The sequence below is a fragment of the Phalaenopsis equestris genome, unplaced genomic scaffold (assembly GCF_001263595.1).
Source record: "Phalaenopsis equestris unplaced genomic scaffold, ASM126359v1 Scaffold000694, whole genome shotgun sequence".
NCBI classification, from domain to species: domain Eukaryota; kingdom Viridiplantae; phylum Streptophyta; class Magnoliopsida; order Asparagales; family Orchidaceae; genus Phalaenopsis; species Phalaenopsis equestris.
In genome coordinates, this window is record NW_018165134.1 from 562238 (window position 1) to 587840 (window position 25603).

At 34.9% G+C, this 25603-nt stretch overlaps 2 protein-coding genes across 8 annotated transcripts in view; one reads left to right on the top strand and one right to left on the bottom strand.

The window, feature by feature from the left end:
* Positions 1-16195, top strand: part of LOC110030298 (ADP-ribosylation factor GTPase-activating protein AGD12-like) — a 36388-nt gene extending 20193 nt beyond the window's left edge. For 3 of the 4 annotated variants that reach the window (XM_020732940.1, XM_020732938.1, XM_020732941.1), the window contains exon 9: positions 15535-15925. In XM_020732940.1, the coding sequence (XP_020588599.1) occupies positions 15535-15816 (282 nt within the window). In that variant the 3' untranslated portion in view covers positions 15817-15925. Of the gene's footprint in view, positions 1-15534; positions 15926-15976 lie in introns of those variants that run through there. The other variant, XR_002294642.1, reaches the window with a different exon arrangement.
* A 7439-nt stretch (positions 16196-23634) lies between these two features.
* Positions 23635-25603, bottom strand: part of LOC110030301 (APO protein 1, chloroplastic-like) — a gene marked incomplete at its 5' end in the record, with an annotated part of 15861 nt that continues 13892 nt past the window's right edge. Inside the window, 2 exon segments of one of the 4 annotated variants that reach the window (XR_002294643.1) lie at positions 23635-23741; positions 25399-25571. Coding sequence is in view for 2 of the 4 variants with exons in the window: in XM_020732946.1 (XP_020588605.1) it covers positions 25470-25577 (108 nt within the window). 4 annotated transcript variants of the gene reach the window in all.

Genomic DNA, 25603 nt, shown 5'->3' on the forward strand with positions numbered 1-25603 from the left:
ACTTTCAAAAAAGTAGACATCAACACTCACATAAACCTTATTTGTGGCAGGGTCAATACATCGATAGCCTTTTTGAGTGATAGAGTATTCAAGGAAAACAAATTTTATGGATCTGAGATCAAGTTTATTTTAAGTTGGGGCCGTGTTCCGAACAAAGACCGTGCACCCAAAAATTTTTGGATCTAAAGTGGAGAAGACCCTATTTTTAGGAAAACACTATCTCAAGATGGCTAAAGGGCTTTGGAAATTGTGAATTTTTTAGGGAACTCTATTGATGTGATAGGTGGCATTAAGTATGACATCATTCTAGAAATATTTTAAGATATTAGATTAAAACATGATAGAACGAGCAACGTCGAGGAGATTTCGGTTTTTACTCTCGGCTAACCCATAGTGTTGTGTCTGTGCACAAGCTATGATGGAGGATGCTCTTACTTACGAAGAATTCTCCTCATGTAGATTTAAAAAATTCATGACCATTGTCGTTCCGAAGGACTTGAATAGGAAATAACATATTCATATTTGTCTTTTAAAATATAAATCCGCATCATCCAAGTGTGGTCATCCATCAAAGTAAATAACCGTCATTTATTGGTGTAACTGAGAGTGCGAGAGGGTCCTCATAAAGTTACTGTGAATAAAGGAGAAATGAACGAAAGTCGTGTAAGTGCAGAGTGGATAAGAAACACGAGGATGTCTAGCTAACGAACATGTTTCACATTTGAAATTATAAGGATTTTTATATTAGTAAACATTTACAGATATAATTTTTTTAGATACTGAAAATTAGGACGACCCAAACGACAGAGTAACAACATAATGAGACATTCAGTGAACCACGATAAACTCCAACTATTGAATGGAGTGTCCTCATTCTCCATTTTTTTTGGAAGAAGTAGAGCCCGCTTAACTGCCTAGCAGTTCCAATCATCCTCCCCAAACGACGATCCTGTGAGATAAACATCAAGGAAAAAATGAGCAACGCATTCAATGTTATATGTCAACATAGTCACAAATAAAATGTTACACTTTAACAGAAGTACATGTTACACAGATTTCAGAGTTAGACCTGTTGTTAAAATAGCTGACCCTTTGCCAACAATGGAACTCTGGGAATCATCAACAATTTTAACAATATCTATTCTTGAGCATGGATAATTTGTGGAGAAGGATTTAGAGTTTCTAGTCATGTGGTTCATGACACTTGAATCAACGATCCATGGACTAAGAGGGGCAAAATAAGGTAGTGTCATAGGATTGGTGCCTTGACAAATGTGGGAGGTTGACAGGCCGAAAGAGAGCTGACTGGATCCAAGCAATTTGATTAATTGCTTCATTTCATTTTTAAGAGAATCAGAGGATTCCCGATAGTTCCGGGTAGAGGCTGACTGCATCATGTTGGATTTGGATGTCGTAGTGAGACCCTTGACAACGGAGGATTTGGCCGAAGGTTTGGATGCAGGTTCCTCGTGGAGCTTCCAACATTTTTTACGAGTGTGGTTGGGTTTGTGACACTAATCACAAGTGGGATGACTGGCTGGGGGTTGAGCACTATTAGAGACCAAGACAGACGCTTGAGCAGACGAAGTGAAAGCACCAAGCATAACAAGTTTCTGGCTTTCTTCGTGATGAATCTCAGTGAAAACAACATGATTAGAAGGAAGAGGATCCCAACCAAGGATACGGCTCCTGACTTCGTCAAAGATCTTTTGTTAAGGCCTACCAGAAATTATAACATGCTTTTCTTTTCTTCAAATTTCTGGAAGAGAGATGGGTAGGCCGGAGATTCTCAGATGTAGTCATAGTATAGGTTGCATTCCATCCATAATGCAACCAGGTCATTGTAGTACTGGGTCACATTTTTGGATCATTGTTTCGCCTCACGAATTTTCTTAGACACCTCATAGAGTTGGTTGGACTTCTCTACATCCAAATAGGTATCACGAACTACCGTCTAGAGGGCACTAATAGAAGGAACATATATGATTTGTCAATGGAAGTTTCAACGGAGTTGATCAGCCACAACTTCACCATGAAATTCTACACTTCCCAAGCTCTATTCATTGGGTCAGCTTTTGGAGGTTCACAAATCTTATCAGTGAAATGACCGAATTTCCCACTCCCTTTGATGAATAAAGACAGATTGAGATCATTGGAGAATGTCACTGGAGTTTAGTTTATGAGTTGTGATCAAGAAGTTCTTGTTGTTTTCTTGTCATCTGGTCTGTAGAGGAACGAAGGTTGGAATTGATCCTTTGTTAGAATCAAGAACACCTTCTAATGAAGGCTCTGTGCTGGAGGAGTCTACCTTGATCCCGATTGAGCCAAACAAGATGTTGGATTGTTGAGACATCAAAAGGTTTCGATTGTCGGAGGGAATAGATATGGCCTTGGGAAGAGGTTCCAGCTAGACTAAATCTTCTGGCTGGCTGGAAGAAGGCTCTGGCTGTCAGAACAGAGGTTTCTGAAGGGGCCTGGCGAATTTGGAGAGAGACCAGGCTATTAGGCAGGGGGTCCGGTGGCTGGGAGGGTTATGAAGGGGCAACCGGTCGACAGGAGTGTAACCTGGTGCCTGAAGAAGGACTTAGCAGGCTCGAGAGGGCCTGGAAGCAAAACTAGCCGACTCGGGAGAGAGAAACGGCATTCAGACTAGCCAGCTAGCGGTAGCTAGGTTAGGACCATAGCTCTGATACCATGTTAGAATAGAATCAAGGTAATTCTTATTGATATAAAGTGGGGTATATATGCCCATTACAAGATCTACTAGTAAGGAAAGAAATAAAATTATGATACAACAGAAAATGAAAAAAAATAATCATAAATCAAAGCTAATAACTCAAAATAAACCGGAATTAATAATGGCTATTACTAGCCATTAATAAATATTCTAATAACGATGTTATCCATCCTCTCTAGGATTGAGATGCATGTCTCTCCATGCATGATAACAATGGTAACAGTGAGATGATGACAATGCGAGAGTGGCTACCATGGCAGTGGAAGAGACAAAACCTGATTTGGCAATGTCGAGCATGGCAATATCCGTGTGTGATTGAATTATAATCTTCTCTAACGGCAGGTGCTATAATTAGGCCCGTGGTGAGATTGGTTGTAGGGAGAGAAGAAAAGAAGAGAGGAATGTTGCATTTGTTAAGTATTTTATGTTAGTAAATATTTTGGTTGGGTCGTCTCCAGCTAACCTAAGGGTTATAATCGAAAACTAAAGTGACGCCATTCTACTGCTTTGGGAATCGAATTTGAACCTCTTCTTGTTAAGAAATGACCCACCTTGTTGGTTCAAATCAGTTTCTCAGACTAGTTTATGCTGGATTTTAATTTTTCTAATGAAAACTTTTCATGAAGTACGAAATGATGGGCCATCAGGGGATTGTCTGACTTTGACCCAGCGCTACCAATTTGAGGGCAATATCATTGTTTTTAAGTGGAATTTTTGGTCATTCTATTTCTTGTTGGGTTTAGTGTGATTATTTATAACATGGATTTTATGAATATTATTATTATTATTGTTGTTGATCGTTTAGTCGCCTGTTTGATTTGGATATAATGGTAAATGGATAATTGATTATGGAAATGTTTTTTATGGCTGCTTAGCTCTGATTGGATATCCTCTATTTCCGGAGCATAGACCATTTTCCTTACTGCTGTTAACACTTAGCCGTTTATTATTCAATTCCCACCCTCCCCACCTAGAGTAATACTCCATCTGATTCCCATTAAGTTTCTTTGTAAGCAGTCTATTAAAACTCACTTCAGCTGCGTAGCTGTTGCAAGAATAGTAGATTACAACCTTTCTACTCTTAGTATCCCTTTTCCTTGCTTTGTGCTGCTTCTCAAATGCTCTCTACCTCTTTGGCTGTCCATAACCTTCTAAATCCCTAACAGCAAGGTGTAATTGCTATCTAAAGATGGGAAATACACTGCAGAATATGCTGTCGCTGCTGTTGTCAAACTTCTACCGAGCTGAAAATCACCTATTTATCTGCTGAAGGCCACCTTCAATGCTACTGAAAACGGCAATCAATGCAGTTGCATTCAATCCCTCTTATATCCTACTGCTTATTAGATTGTGGTTAATCCATCCAGCAATATCCTGTTACTGATTCCGGCATTATCCCCATATTCTGTTTACTGCGGCATTTTTTTGCAGAGTTTCCACCGTTCATGCTGCTCTCAACTGATTTCTGAGTAAATTCTGGTCAATGTTTTCCACGATATCTTTAAAAGTTCTTTCCACAATATCGTTTGCAATTCCACCATCAAAATCTCCAAACTTGTTTTTTGTTAATTTCAAAGTGACCTTTGCATTCAAAGATAAAAATTCAAGTTCGAAATTCATAACTCTTATTTAAACTTTTATTATTAACTTCTTTAATTTATTTTCTTCATCTTAAAATATTCATTAGTAATATACACATGGCAAAACTTATCCTAATCCTATAGTGAACAAAGGGAAGGCTTGATCACTGTTGTCATGTGCTCACACTTCATCCATCATGCTGTGTGTGCTCATGCTCGGTCCATGGTTCTCCAACTTTGCTCATGTACGATGCTGGTTGTCTTGCATGCATATTGCATTGCCTTTGTTGTTGTGATGTGTCATCATCTTCGAGTGCTGGTATTTGTGCTTATTTTGTCTCTAGCTCTGCTTCAGCTTTGGCTCACTGGTTGTTAATTTCTATTCAACTTCTCATTCCATGTGGTGCACCTCCTATTGTCTTCCGATTATTCTGAAATCCATTCCATCTATTCCGTCTACTGCCTCTTTGGTATTCCTGCATTGTGAGGCTTCCCTTAGCGTCATCTTTTGCTCCTAGGATTTCAATCAATGTGGAAACCACTCTTTTGCATGGGCTTTTCAAGGGGGGTGAGGGCCATGATCTCTTTGGCCTAACTCAAATCGATTCATCATATATTTTCAGTAATGCTTTGTTCTAGCTTATCACAAGCTGCCATCCAACTATCAAAGTAAACCAACATTTTTTTTTTTATGTAAAGCAGTCTCAATTGGCATCAATTTTTTTCTTTTGTTCTGAACTGGAGGTTTTTCCTTGAGTTGCCTTTATGTGGAGATTGTTAGTTAATTCATAGCTGAAGTGAAATTGTTAAGGGATTACTTAATTGACTTTTTAAACTATGGTCGTGCTTTTATCAAGTTAATCTAGATATTCATCATTTAGTACTCTTATCATGACTCTGCTTAGAGCTTGAGATTTTTAAAGTGTCACAGTAATATTCAGTTTTATTTTCATTTTCTATCACTAATGATTAACTATCCAAATAATCGAAAAGCCCACTAACAAATGTAATTTAAATTAACAAAAAATGAAATAATTAAAAAATGAATTTACATTTTTTAATGTTGGTTACATCTTCTATAAATTCTCTCTTTTATTGCTCATTTTTTATCTCAAAATTTAAACTTAAAAAATATTATTTTAAAATTACCCGTGTTATTGACAAACTCAATGAATATTCATATTCCTAAATTATAATTACACAATAATAAAGATACAATATATATGCTAGCTAAGTTCAATAATTAAGTATAAAATTGTTTATTCATTTGAGGTGTTACGGTTTAAAAGATTCAAATTATTCTAATAACAATATCATATTCTTATCTACATTTTTTAAGACTCATCCATCATAAGTCTATCGTTTAAATTTATACCAATTAAATGATATCAATATTAATATTTTTTTTTCCGTTTACATTCCTAGGTATCTTAGCATCCTAGTGTCATAAGGGGGGTAAACTCCATGAGTCAACATGCACATACTTAGGGCTGTCAAAACACTCGTTATTTCTGAACAATCCCAGTTTGACTCACTAAGTAGCTTGTGTTTGATTTGTTAATTTACTAAACGAGCCAAACACAAACAAATTTTTTGAGATCAATTTATAAAAAAGCCAAATAGGAACAATTTTTTGTTCAGATTAACTCAAATTAATTAAATAATGAATAACTAATATTATTATAATTGTTATATATATTAAATTTTCATGAAAAAGGTGCATTTTATATTTTAAAAGTTTAAATAGTGGTGTCTTTGATATGATATCAAAAATTTGGTTTGTGTAAATATAAAAAATAAAATTTAGGTGTTAGATATGTAAATACATAAGAATTGGGTGGTATGTAAGTTAATGCCCCTAAAATTTTTTCAATAAAAAATCTCGCCCGTGAAGTGTTTTCAGGGTTTATCCTTAATGCATTTAGTCCCACATTGGGAACAATTTGTTTATCAAGGCTGTTTAAATGTGAAAATGAAGCTCATTGTCTTGAAAAGTTTCAGCTACACTTGGCTGTGAAAGCTAAGAAATGTTGGGTATTTTTCCTCCCTTTGGAAGGGTTTTAAAATTAAATTATTTTCAAAATTTAAATGTTTTATTTTGATTTATTAAATTTGAAGAAATTATTGTTTATCTACAATTTTATGTCCAAAAAACTGAAATAGAAGTTGTGGATCGTCTCGATAAAAATTAGATGTTCGATTAATCAAGCTCGAGTTTAGTTCAAACTAATCTTAAATAATCTCAGTCATTTGTAGCTCTATTTTGAGCTAATTTCAAGCCTAACACGAGTTGATTTGAACAAATAAATTTGAATCGATCTAAACAGAAACATGTTATTCATGAGTCATTTCAAACACGATCCTATTTTGAGCCAATACAATTTTGAATGAGCCGAAAATGAACAAACATTGAGCTTGCTCAAGCTCTCACCTCGTTTATACCTCTACACATATAAGTAATTTGTATAGTTCACTTATTTCACATTTGATATATTCTTCAATAACCTTTATTTATAATTAATACATACAACAAAAACAAAGCCTTAATTCCACTACGTGGGGTCCGCAATGAGATATATAATGTACATTTCGATATGATCGATGCATCTAATAACTCGTTTAAATCATAATTAATATGTAATATATGTTTACCTGAACAATAAGTAAATGCACTTGGTTCAGAAGAAGATTAACATTATTATTATACTTTAGAAATATAAATATTCAACTTGATTTCAAAAGACTTTTTTTCCTTTACTCCTGATTCTGTCTCCTTTAATTTGATGCCTAAAGAAAACATTAATCTTTTATTTAGTTAGTACTTTTAATTCTTAATTACTATTAATCTATAAATTTCTAATTCAGAGTGTTTAATTTGAATACAAATTTCTAAATTTTGTATCTTTTTTAGCTAATTTATATTTCAATTGTATTGAAAATTTAATATTTCAAATTTTTTTATAAATAGCCTATACACGTTTTGCTTATAACTTTATTTTAATATTTCATTATTTATTTTGACTAGTAAATTAATTTCCATGTTTATACATTATATAAATTTTATGTTTTAAGTGTTGTTCATCAATCTAATATTAAAAAAAAATAGTTAACATTCGAATCATCATAAAATTATTATTATTATTATTATTAAATAATCTATCATTATTTAAAATTGAAATATTTCTAATTACCCTTTATAACAAAAATTATACACAAAGTTAAGTTAGTATCTTCGTATTCTCCTTATTTAAAATTAATCTAGTATTTTCATGCCTCCAACTTCTTAATATCTTGAAAAATTTTTAATTAATAACATTAGTCATCGTACTTTCAATATTATAAGATTTGTAATAGTATTTTAAATTTTTTTAAAAGTTTCTTGTATATATATCATATAATTATGTTATTAAAATTTCAATTCTCAAATATTTTATTATATGATTTGCAAATTCAATTTTAATATAAATTGTAATAAAATAATGTTTTGAATGAAAATGCTCTTTGTTCAAAATAACAGTTATAATCAAACTCTTTTTGCATCTCTATGGCTTGCAGACTTCACCGAAAGTGTTGAACTCTCCTTCATGCACATTTTTTGAAAATGGTGAAAATTGGTGTGACTAGTCGGTGGAACCACTAAATCGATGAAAAGGTCTTGGTGATATAAAATCGATCGATTTTTAATTTTGTTAGACCAACGCCTACGATGCCTGCGGGGTCTTTCGCCTCGTGCTCTATTGAGTTAAGTAATCCCACTGAACCCACACAGAGCCCGCCAAATAATTTGAAGATTTATTTTACGCGCAAGACTAATAATAATTTAGTCATTTGTTATTTATTATTGTTTGGTATAAATAGAGCTTAATTTTATTAGGATTAGGGTAGGTGATTATTATCTTCAATTTCAGGAGTTAGGGTTTGGGAGAGAATTGCCTACCTCTCAAAATGTAGGTTTATCATTTACGTATTTGGGAGTGTGTTATATTATACTGGTGGAATAAAAGATTTTATTTTGTCCTAATCTCTATTGAAACTTGTCTTGTTTCTATTAAATTGATACCTAAACTGTACGTGAGAGTAATGGCGGTCAATAAAATCGATGATTTGGAGGAAAAAGAGTAGAGGGAGATGCGAGTAAAATCAAAATTGGAATGAAGGAGCATTTCTCTTCTATGGAGGGGTGATTCACAACCCTGGAAGAAATGATAAAGAAGATTGCGAAGTGTCGCTGGTTTGAGCTACAACATGGAGTTGACTCAAGCGGTAGTAGCCCAAATAGATCGCATGGCGTCAGGTTTACGCAGGGGGCAACATTGATGCCTTAAGGTGGATATGGGATGATAGGATTGTGCGACGATGTTTGGAGCTCACTCGAGCACAACCACCAGAAGGAATCACGTGGCATTAAGAGGGTTGGAACAAGTGGAAGCAAGCAGAACAGGATGGTGGTCTGCGATTTGGGCCGGGAGAAGACCAATTCAAAGGAATTTGGCCGGGAGGGATCATGCAGCATCATGAGGGCTGGAGCGAATGAAACCAAGTGTAACAACATGGTGGTGTGCGATTCAGGGTTGGAGAAGATTGATTCAAAGGATTTCTACCATAAACAAGGAACCACAATAGATGGGACCCTGGTTGAGGGATGCATTCAAACACGCTAGTATTTTCTGCGTTGCAACAACGATAACCTTCCAGGAAGGGAATCCAACCATGGGGTGAACCTGACTTATGAAAGAAGGGAGATCAATATAGGTCGAGGAAGGGAATCCAACCATCGCTTCATTGGTGGAATGAGCTTCGATCAAGAAAATTGAGGAGACTCATGCGTAAGGAAGCTAAATAGGCTGATCTTTGAAGGAGAGGATGCCTCTGCTTGGGTTTATCGTGTGGAATGATACTTTGTTATTAATGACTTATGGAGGAAGAAAAATTGACGGTCGCGGCCCGATGTTTGGATGGAAAGGTTCTAGCGTGGTATCAAAGGAGCAAATAACGTTAGCCAATCAAAACATGAGAAGAATTAGATGATTGATTGTTGTAACATTTTAGAACTGTGTGAAAGATATTTACATGAGCAATTTTTTTGCTTTGGTTCAAGAAGGGTTTGTTGTGGATTATAGGAAGAAATTTGAGATATTATCCAGGCGTTTGAGAAGGATATCGTAAACAATATTAGAAAGAAATCATGAATGGGTTGAAACCAGATATTCGAGCAACACTTTATTTATTGAGACCGTGAGGATTGGAGGAATCTGTGGAATTAGCACAATTGATTGAAAATAAAAACTACAATGTAATGTGCTAATAGAAGCAACATTGAAGCATCATATTGAGATGCTACAACTATGATAGTACCAAAAACTCAAACATTAGGATGCCAGAGAGAGGCACCACATGATAGTAATAATGGTTCATGATCGTGAGTGACCTTCAAAAGCCTTATAGAAACAGATTCAAGAGAAGAGAGTTAGGGCGCTATATTTTCAATGTGATGAGAAGTTTGCTCTAAGACACCATTGCAAGGATTATATTTTGTTGGTTCTCATAGTGTGTGATGGAAGGAGGCATGGGGTAAAGAAACAAAGGAGATTGTGGTGGAGCACTCACACTTGGATGTGGCATAAGTCTCATTGAATGCGATGATGGGGTTCAACACTGAATTACACTAATAAACTTTAGGGATAGATTGGGGAGTAGGATGTAGTTGGTATTAGTAGATGTGCGGATACCAAAAACTTCATCTCCATGCAAATAGTGGAGGAATTGCGGCTTAACAAGGTTGACATAGGAAGCTTTGGAATAATGATGACATGATAGGTAGAGAGGATCAAGAGAGTTTGTAAATGAACAATTTTTCATTGCAGAGTATTCAGGTGGAGGATTTTTCCCCTATATTTATGGAGTATTAATGTTATATTGGGTATGAAATGGTTGTAGTTCTTAGGAGAGATTTAGATGAATTGGAAACTCCTGACAATGGAATTTCTGGAGGGAGTTAGGAGGTTAGTGTTTTGCAGTGACCCTAATTTGTGCAAGCCTTGATGACACTCAAGATTAAGGTTAGGATAATTCAGGACACAATGTTGGGATTCGTGGTTCAGTTGCATAGCATGGAATTTTACAGCATGGAAGAGACACATTATATAAAGTTGGTAGAGATTTCGACACCTATCAAACAACTCTTACAATTGTTTGCAATTTCTAGTTGCCATGCGGATTGCCTCCTCAGAGGGAACATGAGCATGTGATAACCCTGAGGTCGGGAGTTTCTCTCATAAAGGTGCACTCATATCGCTACCCTCAGGTGCAAAAGGATGAGCTAAATAGATTTTTATGAGAGAGGTTGGAGGCAAGGGTCATACAACATAATGTGAGCCTCTTCTCAAGCACAATCTTGCTAGTGAAGAAAAAGGATGAGTGTTGGCATTTTTGTATGGATTATAGAACTGTGAGTAAGAAAACCATACCTTAAATTTTCCATCTAAGTGATTGATGAGTAGGTGGATGAGTTGTTTGGGGTTGCAGTATTTTTCAAGTTTGACTTGAGGTTATGATACAATTAGATCCATATGCGACAATCAGATGTGCAACACAAAACTACTTTTCAAACTCTCATGAGGATCAATAAATTTTTAATATGCCATTGGAGCTCACCAACACCCTGACTCCATTTCAATCTCCAATGAAAAAGGTGTTTCAGTCTTTCCTCCGAAAGTTTATGTTGGTGTTCTTTAATGATATCATGGTGTATAGCTGTTCCTTGAAAGATCACGCTGATCCCTTCAAGAAGGTGTTGACGGTGAGCATTAACTTTGTGCTAACTTGAAGAAGTGTTCATTTGCCCAACCGAAGGTGGAGTAATTATGACATGTGATTTCTGTTCTAGGCTTGTTGGTGGATCAATCGAAGATGATGACGTGCTAGATCGGCCATTACCAAGTCCTTGAAGTGGTTGAGGGAATTTATGGATACTATCGGAAGTTCGGGAAGGTTTACAGCTTGATTGCGTGGTCATTGACAGAGCAATTGATGAAGAATAACTTTCAGTTGAAGGAAGCAATGATCCAACCTTTTGAGAAGTTAAAAAGGTTTTGGCTAGTGTACCAAAACTTGCATTACCTGACATCATCCAACTATTCTTTGTAGAGACAGATACTTTAGGCTACAGATTAGGCACAATCCTCATGCAGTATTAATGACTCATCACTTATGTCAGACAAATGCTGACTATGAGAGGATGACCCAAGTCAATTTATGAGCGGGAGCTTATAACAATTGAGCTTGCTATTTAGAAATGACGACTTATTTGTTAAGATGGTGTTCTACAATATGCATGAATCAATGCATCCTTAAATTTCTATTAGAATAGCATGGTGATTGAGGAACATTATAGATGGCTATCTAAGGTACTAGGTATGACTTTGAGATTCAGTATCACCCAAGATTTGAGTATAAAGTCGTTGATGCTTGATCATGACAGATGAAGGAACCTCAATTGTTGACATTGTCAATCCCTTTAGTTTTAGATTGGGAGGTCTTGTGGTAAGAGAGTAAGGCAGATGAGGAATTGGGCAAAATCTGGTCGGCTTTATCGATGGGCGAGAACAACTATTCTGTTATTCACTGAATGGCTAACATTCACTTTACCATGGACATTATTTATTTCCCATAATTCAAGACACACGCCAAAGTTATTACAGGAGTTTTCTGGCGGCGCTATTAAGGGGCATTCGGTTCATGCTCTGAACATACTAAAAAATAGCAATAGAATTGTTTTTTGTGGGGATGAGAAAATAGATAGACATCATAACAAAGTGTGATGTGTGCAACGACAGAAGTACATGACATTAACACTTGTGGGATTGCTACAACCTCTAGCATTATCGGAGAAGAAATGGGAGGAGGTGACGATGGATTTCATTGAAAGCCTACCCCAATCATAATGATTTATCATCTTGGTGGTGGTGGGTAGGTTGAACAAGTACACTCACTTTATCCATCTACATCATCCCTATACTATTATTTTTGACACCATTGTTTTTATATAGGAGGTTTTTTTTTTGGATGGGATTCCAAAATCAATAGTGTTGGATCAAGGCAAGGCCTTCTTGAGATATTTATGGAGGGAGCTGTTTAGAATGCAATGGATTATATTGAAGTAAAGTACAACATATCATTGACAGACTGATGTACAGTCCAAAGTTGTTAATCGGAATGTGAAGACCTATTTGTGTTGCTTTGGATCGACACACCCAAGTAGTGTGCTAAATGTCTGCCTTGGGCAATGTGTTGGTACAACACTTCGTATTGTACAACTTCTCAAACTACCTTTTAAAATCTTGTATGGTCGCGATCCATCCTCTTTGGTGCATTATGGACACAGTACTACGTCGGAGTCTTTGGTGGATCATTACTTAGAAGAGAGGGACAATGTTTTGGCAAAAATGAAGGGACATCTATTGAAAGCTCAACAATTTATGAAGAAACAAGTTGATAGACATCGAAAGGATGTACAATTTACGATAGGAGATAGGGTGTATCTAAAACTTCGACCCTATCGGTGGAAGACATTGGCAAGACACATGAATGAGAAGCTCTCCTCACACTATTGTGGTTCTTATGAGAACACTCAGCACATTAGTGTAGTGCAGTAACTTCTCATTTAAAATTACCGCCTTCGTCAACATTCCATCCGATGCTTCACATATTGTAGCTGAGATGTGATATTGGTGATAATGTGACCTCTTATTCACTTTCCACTATTTTGACTGAGGATATGGAAGTTCTCTTGGAGTCATTGGAGTTAAAAGTATACCAGGAATCGATCGGTGGGAAAAAAGTGTTGATTAAATAGAAAAGGGTGTCAGATTATGATGCCATGTGAGAGCCATATGCTTGATCCAATAACAGTTTTTTTTTCCAACTTGTGGCAATATGCTTTATTGGGAGGGGAGTAATATTAAATCAACACCTACGACGGACCTATTTTAGGTGCAAGACTAAAAGGGCAATTTAGTCGTTTGTTAGTTATTTTTGTTTAGTATAAATAGCGCTTAATATAATTAGAGCTAGGGTGACTGATTATTTTCTGTAATCTTAGAAGTTAGGTTTAGGAGAGAATTGCCTACCACTCAAATTGTAGGTCTATTTTCATGTATTTGTAATTGTGTTGTTTTGTGCCATTGGTGTATAATATTTTATTTTGCCCTAATCTCTATGGAAACGTATCTCATTCCTTTCAAAGTATTTTTTAATTATCTATAATTCTCATTTAATTGGTTAAAATTTATCATATAAGACTTAATTTTATAAATTATGTTAATTAAATTTAATATTATGACTTTAAATATTTAATCTAATTAATATGAGTTTAATCAAACTAATCTATAATAAATCCATCACTTTAGGTTGCTTGGGAGCTCAAACTATAAAACTGTTTTTTTGTATGTAAACAATAAAATACTAAATCTCCTCCATTATGTGGAATTAAAAAATTGTATGCTGAAATATGAGGGGTTGTGAAAATAAAGATTTGTGCTGTTAGAATTGAGCTTTGGAAATATTAAATGAGTTACAGAATATAGGAATATTATAATAAACTTTTACTTTTTAAGTTTTTTATAATATAAAATTTTAATTCTTGCTAGTTATTATAAATTATACTTTTAGTATTAATTATATTTCTACTATATTATTTTTTATATTTATATGCCTATTAAAGTATATTAAAAATATATTTTAAATATATTTATTATGTAGTAATATATTTATTTATTTATACTTCATATGCAATTTATAATTATTAAATATGTTTCTTTTGTTAAATTTTTGTTTATTTTTTTCTCACATTTTTATCATACATTTATATTATTGCATAATTTAAATCATATTAAATATTTTTAATATGATAATTTAAATTATATTAAGTAATTTTAATATTTATTATATTATTCGGTTTAACTTCCGATTCAACCCTAGTTGCACTTTTGAACCTGAAATCTCTTCTAGTTAAATAGTTGGTTTGATTTTCACAATTTTGGCACGGACCACTCCGCTCGTGTGCAGTTGAAGCCCTCTTCTCATGATTGCATGTGATATCTGCTTACATCATCAATCTCAGCTTTTCTCTAGCCCTCACTCTTGCCTTCTCTTCCTCTCTTGCTCATTTTGACTCCCTTCTACGCTACACATTTGATTCACTCCTCAACTACCTCACAGACTCAGCCATCACTTGTCTCTGCTTAATATCGCACTTTAGCTCTCCCTTCCACTGCTTTGCCTTCCTCATTTCATCTTGTCTCGTGTTTAATAACAACGAGCAGATGAATGCCAGTTCAATTGAATCAACAAAGACCTATAAGTTTTATTCATTGTAGAGAGGAGATCTAAGCGAGTTATTTGTACTTTTTTGGTTCTTCATAGTAGAAATTTTTTAGTAGTGTGGCTCTGTGGTCTTTTCTCGTTCTCGGGTTTTTTCACGTAAAATCTTGTACTTATTTTTCTGGAATTTTTTGTTGTGCTTCTGTTCGATTTCTTTTTCATTCTGAATTTCTAGAATCAGTTTCTAATTGTTGGAAACCATAGTAGAAGTATATCAAAAGTCCATCCCAACATCACATACCCGGACCTATACTATTCCATATCTCCACCAAGTAAATCCTAGAATCTCCTTCACCTATACAAAATCTACTTTCCACAACTGTCGCGTCATCATCTAATATCATCTAGAGATGAAGAGAGATCCAATCCAGCTTCAAAATTCCACCATTACCACCTCATCCAAAATACTAGGGCGACAACATTCTACAATAAAACATAATTAAAATCATGGTTGTCCCTAGGAGTTTTTTGTATAAAACAATAACTCAACGTATTTTGGATGTGTGGCACATATTTTATCATTGGCTATTATAATCATCTGTTAGGGGGCTCTATTATGAGTATTTGTTTCAGCTAAACCTCAGTTTTGATTTGCCAAATGTTATCTGCTAGATTGTTCAGGAAAAGCAAATATTTTATTTTCAGAATAATCCATAGTAAATGCTCTTCCTTCCAATAAACCAACTAGACATTGTTCCTTATAAACTTTTTCATGACAACTTTTTTAGTAATCTCGTAATAACCCTTCTGCAAATTTAAATTATAATTGTTTATTTTCTGCAACTGAGTCTGCTTAACTCCAACAACTCCATGGGCTGACCTTCTGTCTTCTGTCAGCAAGTATTTGATCATGACCTGCTCTCTGCTGATGATATAATGGGAGAGGCCGAGATTGACCTGCAACCATTAATCACATCTGCAATGGCATTTGGAGATCCCGACTCCCTAGCCGACATGCAGATCGGCAGGTGGCTGAGATCACAGGACAATGCCCTCCTCAAGGACAGTATCGTCAGAATTGTCAATGGGAAAGTGAAGCAGGGGATGTCTCTCAAACTCCAGCTTGTGGAATCTGGGGAGATTGACCTGGAACTGCAGTGGATTGCTTTGAGTGAATGAGCAGGCTTTGAAACATTTCTGCATTGGATCATTTGTCTTTTATTGGAATTTGTTTTATTTATCAGGTAATTACAGAAATTTAACAAAGCTGAGCATTACTGTTCCTGCATTTCTATTTTTATTTTTTATTTTTTGTTTTGTTTTTTTTTTTTAATTTCAGGACTGGTGATAGAGCGTAGTCTACTTGTTTAGTAAGAATGTTTTTGGTTAGTCTACGCTGTATCACGTCCGTTCTCTGGAAACAATATTTTCTCCCAATAATGAGGCAATAGGTGTCGCTGCATTTGGGTTATGGAATGAAAGACTACTCATTATTAAACTTGAATGATATTTAGGACGAATCATATGAGATGATAGCTTTTATTATAATTTTATTTAAAAAAAAATAGTTCCACATTATTACTGATTGAACGAAGGACTGTAGACAAGTTAACGCGACATTTTATAAAATAATTGTGCGCGCGCACCCCTTGAATGCTGATTAAAATCTTCAAGAGAGCAAAAAAGTCGTGTTAACCACAAGTACTTCTAGTGATGCGATTTGGATGTGCATTTGGCCTCTTTATTTTGTTCGATATAGTAATCAATTAAATTGTTTGATTTTAATTATAAAATTCAAAAAAATTCAATTATCTTAACAAAATTTTGAAGTTAAATTTTAGTTTGACATTTTGGTATAATTTTGGAGGAATGTGTGTGCTTATTTTTAATAATAAGTTAAATGTCGAGGACAGTATCGTCAGAATTGTCAATGCCTTACAAGATAATCTAAACGAGAAGATCAACTCTTCTGCATTTAGGGGCTTTCAACCCTCCCCACACTTGAACGAAGTTTCCAATGCTGCTGGGATTCAGAGAGATGCGAGAAACAAAAGAGTCTTCATTATACTGTTATACTCAATAAATGTGACAGATGAAATGCTTTTCTTCTGTTTGAGTAAGGCCAAGACTACATTCTAGGTTTCTACCTCTATTATTTAGGCCTAATTAGTTACCCCTAAGGGTCAATTAGAACAAAAGGGAATCAACTCAATTAAAAAAAAATGTCCATCTCACAATATCCTTGATTTTAAAGATGAATTTATTAATTGGGATTAACTACTCATTTAGATAGATATAAAGAAAGAAAAAAAAAAAAAAATATATATATATATATATATAGAGAGAGAGAGAGAGAGAGAGAGAGAGTCAAGCTCAGAAGTTCGACTCCTCCATGGTGGGCTGGTTGGCCATGAAAAGGTTTGATTGGGGATATTTCTGGAAGCACTTTAGTTTTATTTCCTTTCTATTTTATGTTTCTTTAATTTTATTTCAAAATTATTTCTTTTTTCTAATTTAAACAAGATGTATTTGGGTTTATAAATTAGGAGGGATTGGTTTCACTATATATATATACAAATACCCTGAATAATGAGTGAAGTACTTTTTTCCTCCCAGAGATTATTTTCTACATGGTATTAGAGCTTCAGGTTCGATTTCAACAGGATTAGCTCATCTTTTGATCGACCAACTTTGACTAGATTGCTCCTTTGCATCCTGCATCTATTAGCAAATGCTTCAACCTATCATTTCCTGTACTCGTCATTTGAATCATTTGTTCTTATGAGCCATATATGTCGTCTGTTTACCATCATCTGAATCGCTTATCGAGATCACCCTCCTGCTATCATTGAATCACACGTCGACTCTATATGATTGCACTCTTCAAAGTTTCCTCCAATTCCATCACATCGTCTGCGTTGATTAGAGCCTAAAACAAACCCTAGCTTCCCCTGTCGTCGGAACCCCTCCAATTTCTTTTATTAGCTTGCAGGGCACACCATAAACCTTTCCTTCCCTACAATCGACACACATGCTGCAGATTGCAAGCCCTCTCCTCTCCATTGCATCCAAATATTCCCATTGCAGGTTCTTTATCGACTCTTCTTTGCAACATAAATTCTTTCAGCTATACGCTCAGCTAGAATTCTCCCTACAAACCCTCCTTTGTTCTCTACCACCTAAGTCTCCCTACAACTTGAATCAGTCCTGTTTCATGCCCTCCTCTGTTGGAAATTTAAAAACCAGTTTTAATTTTTATTTGAAAAAAAATAGTGTCATTCGAAAACAGACGTGTCGTGTACGGGGAGTATAGAAAGATCTCGTTTCCCTGATAAGATAGAACCAAGAACTATAAAGATAAATGTGATCTGATTTATATTATAACTTATTTAATTATTTAATGAAATGCTCTTAAGTTACATTAAAGTTTGTGAATAAAGATTGCTGATTGTAATAGAGCAAGTCAAGTAGCACTGCAAAAGGGAGGAAACTTCATTCTGCTGAAGTGGTTTGAGTTGAATCGATACATACAAGAAAATTTTAGATTGAGGAACACTCAAACTCAAATTGAAGGGAGAATTTGTGACTTCATTAAAATTAAGAGTTTAATTGAAAGTAGTTTTATAGTCAAATTAATAACAAATTAAATATTAATATAACTTTTATTGCATAATAACATCATAAATCTGAGGTGGGATATTATTCAGAAAACAAGAAGAATTAGCCACATTATGAGATTTTAACAAGCTTAAGTTATTAAGTTGGAAGATTAATAAGAGTAAAGGGGTGAAAGGTTAATATGAGTAATTATGGCTCAAAATTTCAGTAATATTTTTTATTTCAAGATATATTTTCTTATTTCAGTTTTTGCACTTTATGTTCTATATCATTGAGCTTCAGATTAGAATTAATTCTTCATATTGTTATGTATAGAGCATGTATATTAGCAATTATGTATAATTAGTTGTGTTATAGTTTTCCTGACAAGAGATTTTATGACTAAATAATATATAGATTTTACAATAGGTGCATTTACCACTTTATTACATGACCTATAGATTTAAGTATATATGTATATATTCATAAATAAATAGAGGTAAATAATTTTATTAGAAAAAATGCATGATATGAATGAATGAAATATTGTATATATGAATGCTTATATATGCATTCTGAGAAGAGGAGTACATCTTCTTATCGTACAGGCAGACGACGCTAGTGTACCAGCGTGGATGCATGATATGAATGAATGAAATATTGTATATATGCATGCTTATATATGCATTCTGAGAAGAGGTGTACGTCTTCTTACGGTACAGGCAGACGACGCTAGTGTACCAGCGTGCTGGATATTTTCCGATCACCCTAGAAAATTGTGATGTTTAAATCGCTAATCATTATGCCAACGAAAAAATATTAGTTAGAAGTAAGTAGACATCATTCCATCTCAGACAATCATGTAAATTATATCATGAAACTGTATTGTCGATGAAATAATATCGGTTAGGGGTGTGTTAGGTTATGTTTTGACAGCGCTCCAAAGAAAGATGCGAAAGTTAAAAATATGATGTGTACTAAAGTTTAAGAAATTACACTTTGAAAATTAATATAAAAGATAATACATGTAGAAATTTTAGGTTTCTTTCATGAGCAAACATCAAGCATATATATCAAAAAATTATTATATGATTTTCTATAATATATTAGCAAAGAACAACATGCATATTGCTTTCTTTTCCTTGCGTTACTATAGTTTATAAATGTTTATTTTAAATAACTTACTATGTTGTTTTACTAATTTTTTCAGCTTTAAGCTTTTAAATAAAACGAATACTATAGAAGCTAATGTATATAGGAGGTGTGATCATTAATCAGAAAGGTAAAAATTTAACTTGCAATTTAATTTACTTTATTTATTGGCTCTTTCAATAAATCTTTGAATATTAATTGTTAGTGATAGAATTAAAAATATAAAAACTTAATTCCAACTTCTAACTGTCCATTCCTATGTTAGTTAATTTCTTGTCCCGGGTTTGGTTGTGATAAAAGTGGTATCAGAGTAAAATGTTTAGATTAAACAACATAAATCTTAATGAAAGGCTCATTATAATGATTAAATTAAAATATACATTATATAATTAAAATTTTAACAGAGTCCAATTAAATTATTTTTGTTGTTATTTCAAAATTATGGATGATAGGAGGAAAAAGTCAGGGATGATGTGGTAGACATTGACATGCCTCAGAATGTCACAACCAGTGTTGATGCATTTTCTGATATAATGAATGTTTTGACTCAACTGATTAAGAATTTTCAATCTCAAGCTAGTAGTAGTGGAGGAGCAACGATGGATAAGTACTTGAAGCTCTTTCAGGATATGAGCTCACCTTCATTTTCTGGAGCAAGAGGGTTAGTGGAAGCTGAAAATTGGCTAATAAGGGTAGAGAAAGTTATAGATTATAATGACATATCTACCAGAGAGGAGAGTTACCCTTGCTATATTTGCCTTCGAGGAGTAAGCTGAGAGATCGTGACAAGATCAATTATAGAAGAAGTTTGGTGGTCGACCTAGCCTTTTTATACAGCCGAACGAGTTCGTGAAAACCTTTAGAGATTTATTTGTAACACTGTTATTTAGAAAACATATGCAAGATGAATTCATTAGGTTGGTGCAGAGAGATCGAACGGTTATGCAGTGCGAAGAGGAGTTTACTATATTGTCGAGATATGCATCATAACTCATTCCAAATGCAGCGGAGAAATGTCACAGGTTTCTTTCTGGATTGAAAGATTCAATCAGGCAGCCACTAATGCCACTTAGGATTGAGGGTTATCTAGTGCTAGTGGAGAGCCTAAGGCAAGTAGAAATTGATTTTCAACAGAATCAAAAGTGTAAGGAAATATACAAGAGGAAAAGTTAGAAAGAAGGGACAACAATAGTTTATCCTTGAGAGTTCAACAGAAAGAAGATAAAGCCCCATGATTAAGTTATTAGCCAAACTAGCAACATCACTATATAGCCTTGTGTGAAGTGTGGGAAGCAACATCGTGGTGAAGGTCTATTTGTTATGAAGATATGGTATTTATGGAGATAGTCTGAACATTAGGTAAATAAGGCTGATACTAGAACAAGTTCAAAGATCAATGGAAACAAAAAAACAAACTTTTATTAGCACTGAATTAGAGTTTACAACATGACACAAATTAGAAAGGAAATTAAAACAAACAATAATCTCGGGTTAGGGCCCGGAATAAAAGTTATGAGGGCGGCGATAAAGGTGGTGTCGACAAAAAGATAAGGGAAAGGGGAAGGGTTTTAATGGACTGCTTAAGGGTTAGAGTGGGGGCGACTGGGTAGGATGCAAGGACAATAAGGGAGGGTACTGGGTGCAGATGAACTAGTAGAAACAATAGGAATAATGTTTGTAAGGGGGTCAGTTGGATGTGGTGTGTGGTTTGAATTGAGAGACAATAAGGGTTCTTATAGGGAAGAGGGATGATAAGGTGCAGGAAGGCAACCTAGAGGGTTGGGCGACCAAAGTAGATGTAGAGGAAGGGAGTATGGCGTACTGACTGGATAGTAGGTTTTGTGGCAATAGAGGGGTGACATGGCTGCTGGAGGGAGATAGGAGTGGTCAGCGGCTGGGGAAGAGGCAGGAAAAAGGTTAGGGAAGATGACAGGAGGAGATTGAAAGGAAACATCACTCTCTTAGAGCCGGATACAACTGAAACACCACCCGTTATTAGATACAACACTAGCAAGGAGAGGGAAACTCCAAGGAGAACTCTGAAATCATCAAACATACATAATCTTGCTATAAGTAAGCAAACCACATATTTATAATAACTAGGAGATAAAATAAAAAGGGAAGGCCTGTCCCTTATGGGCAACAATCAGAAAGGAAAGGAAAGGGAGGGGCGACAATCACAACAAAAAAGGGAGGGTGGCAATCAGATGAGGAAAAGGAGGGGGAAGTTGGCGGCAAACTAATAAAGAAAGACGAGGGTCAATCCTGCTTCCAAGGTGTTGGGTCGTCCAACTGAAGGCTGGACTAATCGCCATGATGAACCCACCAACCGGTTCAGCCGGCTAAGCCTAATGCCAGTCTGACCGACAGCCCACATTATTCAACTGACCCCAAAGTGACTATCACCTGGATTATACACCCAATGAGATGCCTTTTGAGGCTCCCGACACTATTAAAGCCTATTGCCTTAAACACCCCCTACCATCATTAGTTAATTAGGGGTAAAGATGTAATTTCATGGTCTTTATATCCATAATAGGAGGCTCATTTCATGAATACAGTTACGCAATTCCACTGCTCTTTACTGTGATCTCTCTACCCTTTTCTTCTCTACAAGGCTCTATTCCTAGAGTGTGTCTCTCAGACAGTTTTGGATTCAATGTATATATATAAAGAGAGAGAGAGAGAGAGAGAGAGAGAGAGAGAGAGAGAGAGAGAGAGAGAGAGAGAGAGAGAGAGAATTATGTGCTTCCACAAGTTGTAAATAATAGTTGTCATCTAAGAAACCAATTTTTTAGAATGCCTTCAACATTCCATATTATCAATAACATGACCTTTTCAATAATTCTTAGCATTATTTGAACTATGAAGGAAATATCTCTGAAAGCATATACACTTGAATGACATGAGCATTATATAACTACTAATTTGATGGTCTTTTCTTTTCATGTTCTATATCCTATTGATTGGCCCATGTACTACGGGCAAGGATTTTATGTTCCATCCCCTATAAATTGGCTATGAATGAGTAATGAGTTAAATTTCTTCAATAATATTTCTCTCTCTCTCTCTCTCTCTCTCTTTACTTTTTATATACTTGGTAAAAATCATAAAGGGTTTTAAGATCTTTAATCATTAAAGAGTGTAAAAAAAAGTCATTGTCAGTCCAAATGCTCTATGAGGCTTACAGTTGAATATCTTGACTCTTATTTCTTAAAGAGCTCTAAAAAAAGGTCCATGAGTTAATGGTTTCACCTTTAAAAATCTCTTAAAGAAGTCAACACTATGAGCTTAAAGGGCCAGAAAAAAAAACACCCATTCGAGAATCATAAGGCTAAGTAATATGCACAAAAGAGGCTTGCAATTGAATCTCTTTAACTTGTATTATCTAAAGAGCTCAAACAGAAGGCTCATAGTTGACTTTTTGAATCCTAAAGATATTCCTGGAAAGTCAACGATATGAGCAAAACATACTTTTCTAATTTAAATGTCCAAAAATAAGGTTGCAATTGAGTCGCATAATTCTTCATTGCTGAAATATCATCAAGGGTTTCATATTTCAATATGGAATACATTCATTTTTTAATCCCTAAGAGGACAATGCTCTCATCAATTAGAGGAAAAAATACTGTCTCCAGAGTCTGGATGCAAGCTATGTTAAGACAACGGATGCGATACACTGGGGGCGGGTTTTTTTTTCCTCCTTCGCTCTGTCCAGTGTATCGCGTCCGTTGTTCGAATGTTGCTTTCCACTAGATTCCGAACACAATATTTTTTTCCAATTAGAGAGCATCAACAAATGCTTATAATTGAGCAATTTCACCATTTAATTCCTTGGAACTTTTATATGAAGAGAACCCAGAAAAGGGAAAAGAGCACCACATATGAATTAACAGGAAAAGAATTGTGATGGAATAGTTTCATCCTTCAATGCATTCCAAAGAACTCTTAAGAAGGCATTCCAAAGAAGGGAAAAGGTCATTAAATTGACCACACAAAATGCACACACTTGAGTTGCTTCAAATTTCATTACTTAAAAAATAGGGACACTTACATACATGCCGCTCGATTTCAACGCATTTACATATCTAACCCAAACTTTACTTTTGCGTTTATACGATCCAAAACTTTCATCACATAAAAAAAGTCACTATTTTAAAAGAGTAAAATACACCATTTCATGCATAGACAAGGGGACATACATATAAAATTGAAGTTCAGGATTTAGATATGTAAATACATAGGAATTGAGTAGTATGTAAAATCTTCCTCAAAAATATCCAAGAGAAGTCTTAGAAAAGGATCGTGATTGAATTTCGTCACCGTATCGATTCTCTGCATCTCATCATTAGCACCTGTCAAGGGTGGGTAGAGATGTATGGGAAGGAAATCCTTCATTAGACCTAATAGGCATTCTGCAATTCAATAGACCTCTAAGAGCCGCTACATCATCAGACAATATAAAAAAAATATTATAAGATTACCAAGTGTCAAGGGACTGACTCAATTGTGTTTCAATCATCTAATTGTTGAAACAAGCACGATAAAGATAATGTCTGAACCAAACAACATGGCCAAAGCCTACTTAGAAAAAACCTCTCGAATTAGATCGGATCAACCAACTTCAACGGAAGTAACCATACATGCCTACAAGATCTACATAATCGTATGTGTTGCTGAAGCTGCACCTGCATCATTATCACCATCTATTAAGGGATATAAGTAGTGTGTTTCATCTCACATCATTTAGTTTAAATTTATATTTGGACTTGATTTTATGGTTTGAAAGGTGGTCGAACTTTGGTCGTACTTCAATTTTACACTGCATAGTAAGTGATATCAAAGCTAATCATTCATGAGTGATTCATGAAATGTACAATAGCTAATCAGTAATTCTCATGTCTTCCAAAATGGTCAACTAAAGTTCAAGGGTGTCTCCTACTTAAGCAAGATTAAGTGGGATATATATAACATAAAAAACCTTATGTTAGAGTGGGAGTTATGGTTGATATAGATACCTCGCCTAAAAAAGAGATTATTGAAGCACTAAGATTGTTAAATTTATTTCAATATCATATAGCAGAAAAATACATTAAGTTTGGAAAGAACAACTAATTTGCATTTACCCATATGCTTAAACTTAAGGCTGTAAATGAGTACAGCCAAAAAACTATTAGACACAACTTGGTTCACACTTCAGCCTGAAAATGAGTACAGAAATTATTGAAGCACTATTGATTTTACCTCTCTCTCTCTCTCTCTCTCTCTCTCTCTCTCTCTATATATATATATATATATAATGATGGTTAGCTAGCCTTACAAAAATCATCTTCAAAGATTAAAGGCAATTGAACATGAATACGGCAAATCCCCTTCATTACATAATAATTGGATAGAAAAATATCAAATTCTTACTATTTAATACATGGAATGCTTTGAATCTTTCTTTCTTTTTTGAACCCATCATAATATAAAAATTAGAATTAATAAAAATAATTCAAAGTGACTTCAATGATCAGCACTGATGATTTTGTTTCTCCATAGATTAGAAATCTATGATTATTTGAATTAAGAGGTCCTAATTTCGAGGCAACAAGTATCATTTCACCAAACATTGAGCCCAACAATTTATTAAGTGATTTTTTTAATATTTTGGGAACTGGCAGCACTAAAAATGACCAACAATTTGCTTCGAAAATCAATCTTTAAGGAAGCTTTGATTTTGCAAGGAAACACTACAAGTTTGTAGCATCATTCAGAGAACTAAATCTTTTTTAACGTCTGCAGGAATCTAGTTAAACGTCTAACAGCTGAGTGCAAAAAGAAATATTCCAGCGGTGTTTTAATGCCAAGTGCCATCTACAATTTACAGAATTTATCTATAAAAAAGTACCAAAAAAAAAACTCTCTCAAGTCACATACGCAACTTAAGAGTGCTAAATAGGCAATATAACCAGTTTGAAGATGAGTTTCCAAAGCAAGCAACGAAGTATATGTGCAAATCGTACATACCGTAAGCAAGGGAGGACCTCCATTCTGCTGCGAAAATACCACACTTCGACAAATTATTAAGAACTTCAGCCTTATGCCACCAACCTTGCTTCTTCAGTATCTGGAACAACTATATCCAGTCTCATCATAGGCCTATAAGCATCAGGTATCTCTGCACCAGCCTGCACACAAACCTCTACCACAGCTGGAGCGGGAAAAGAGCACC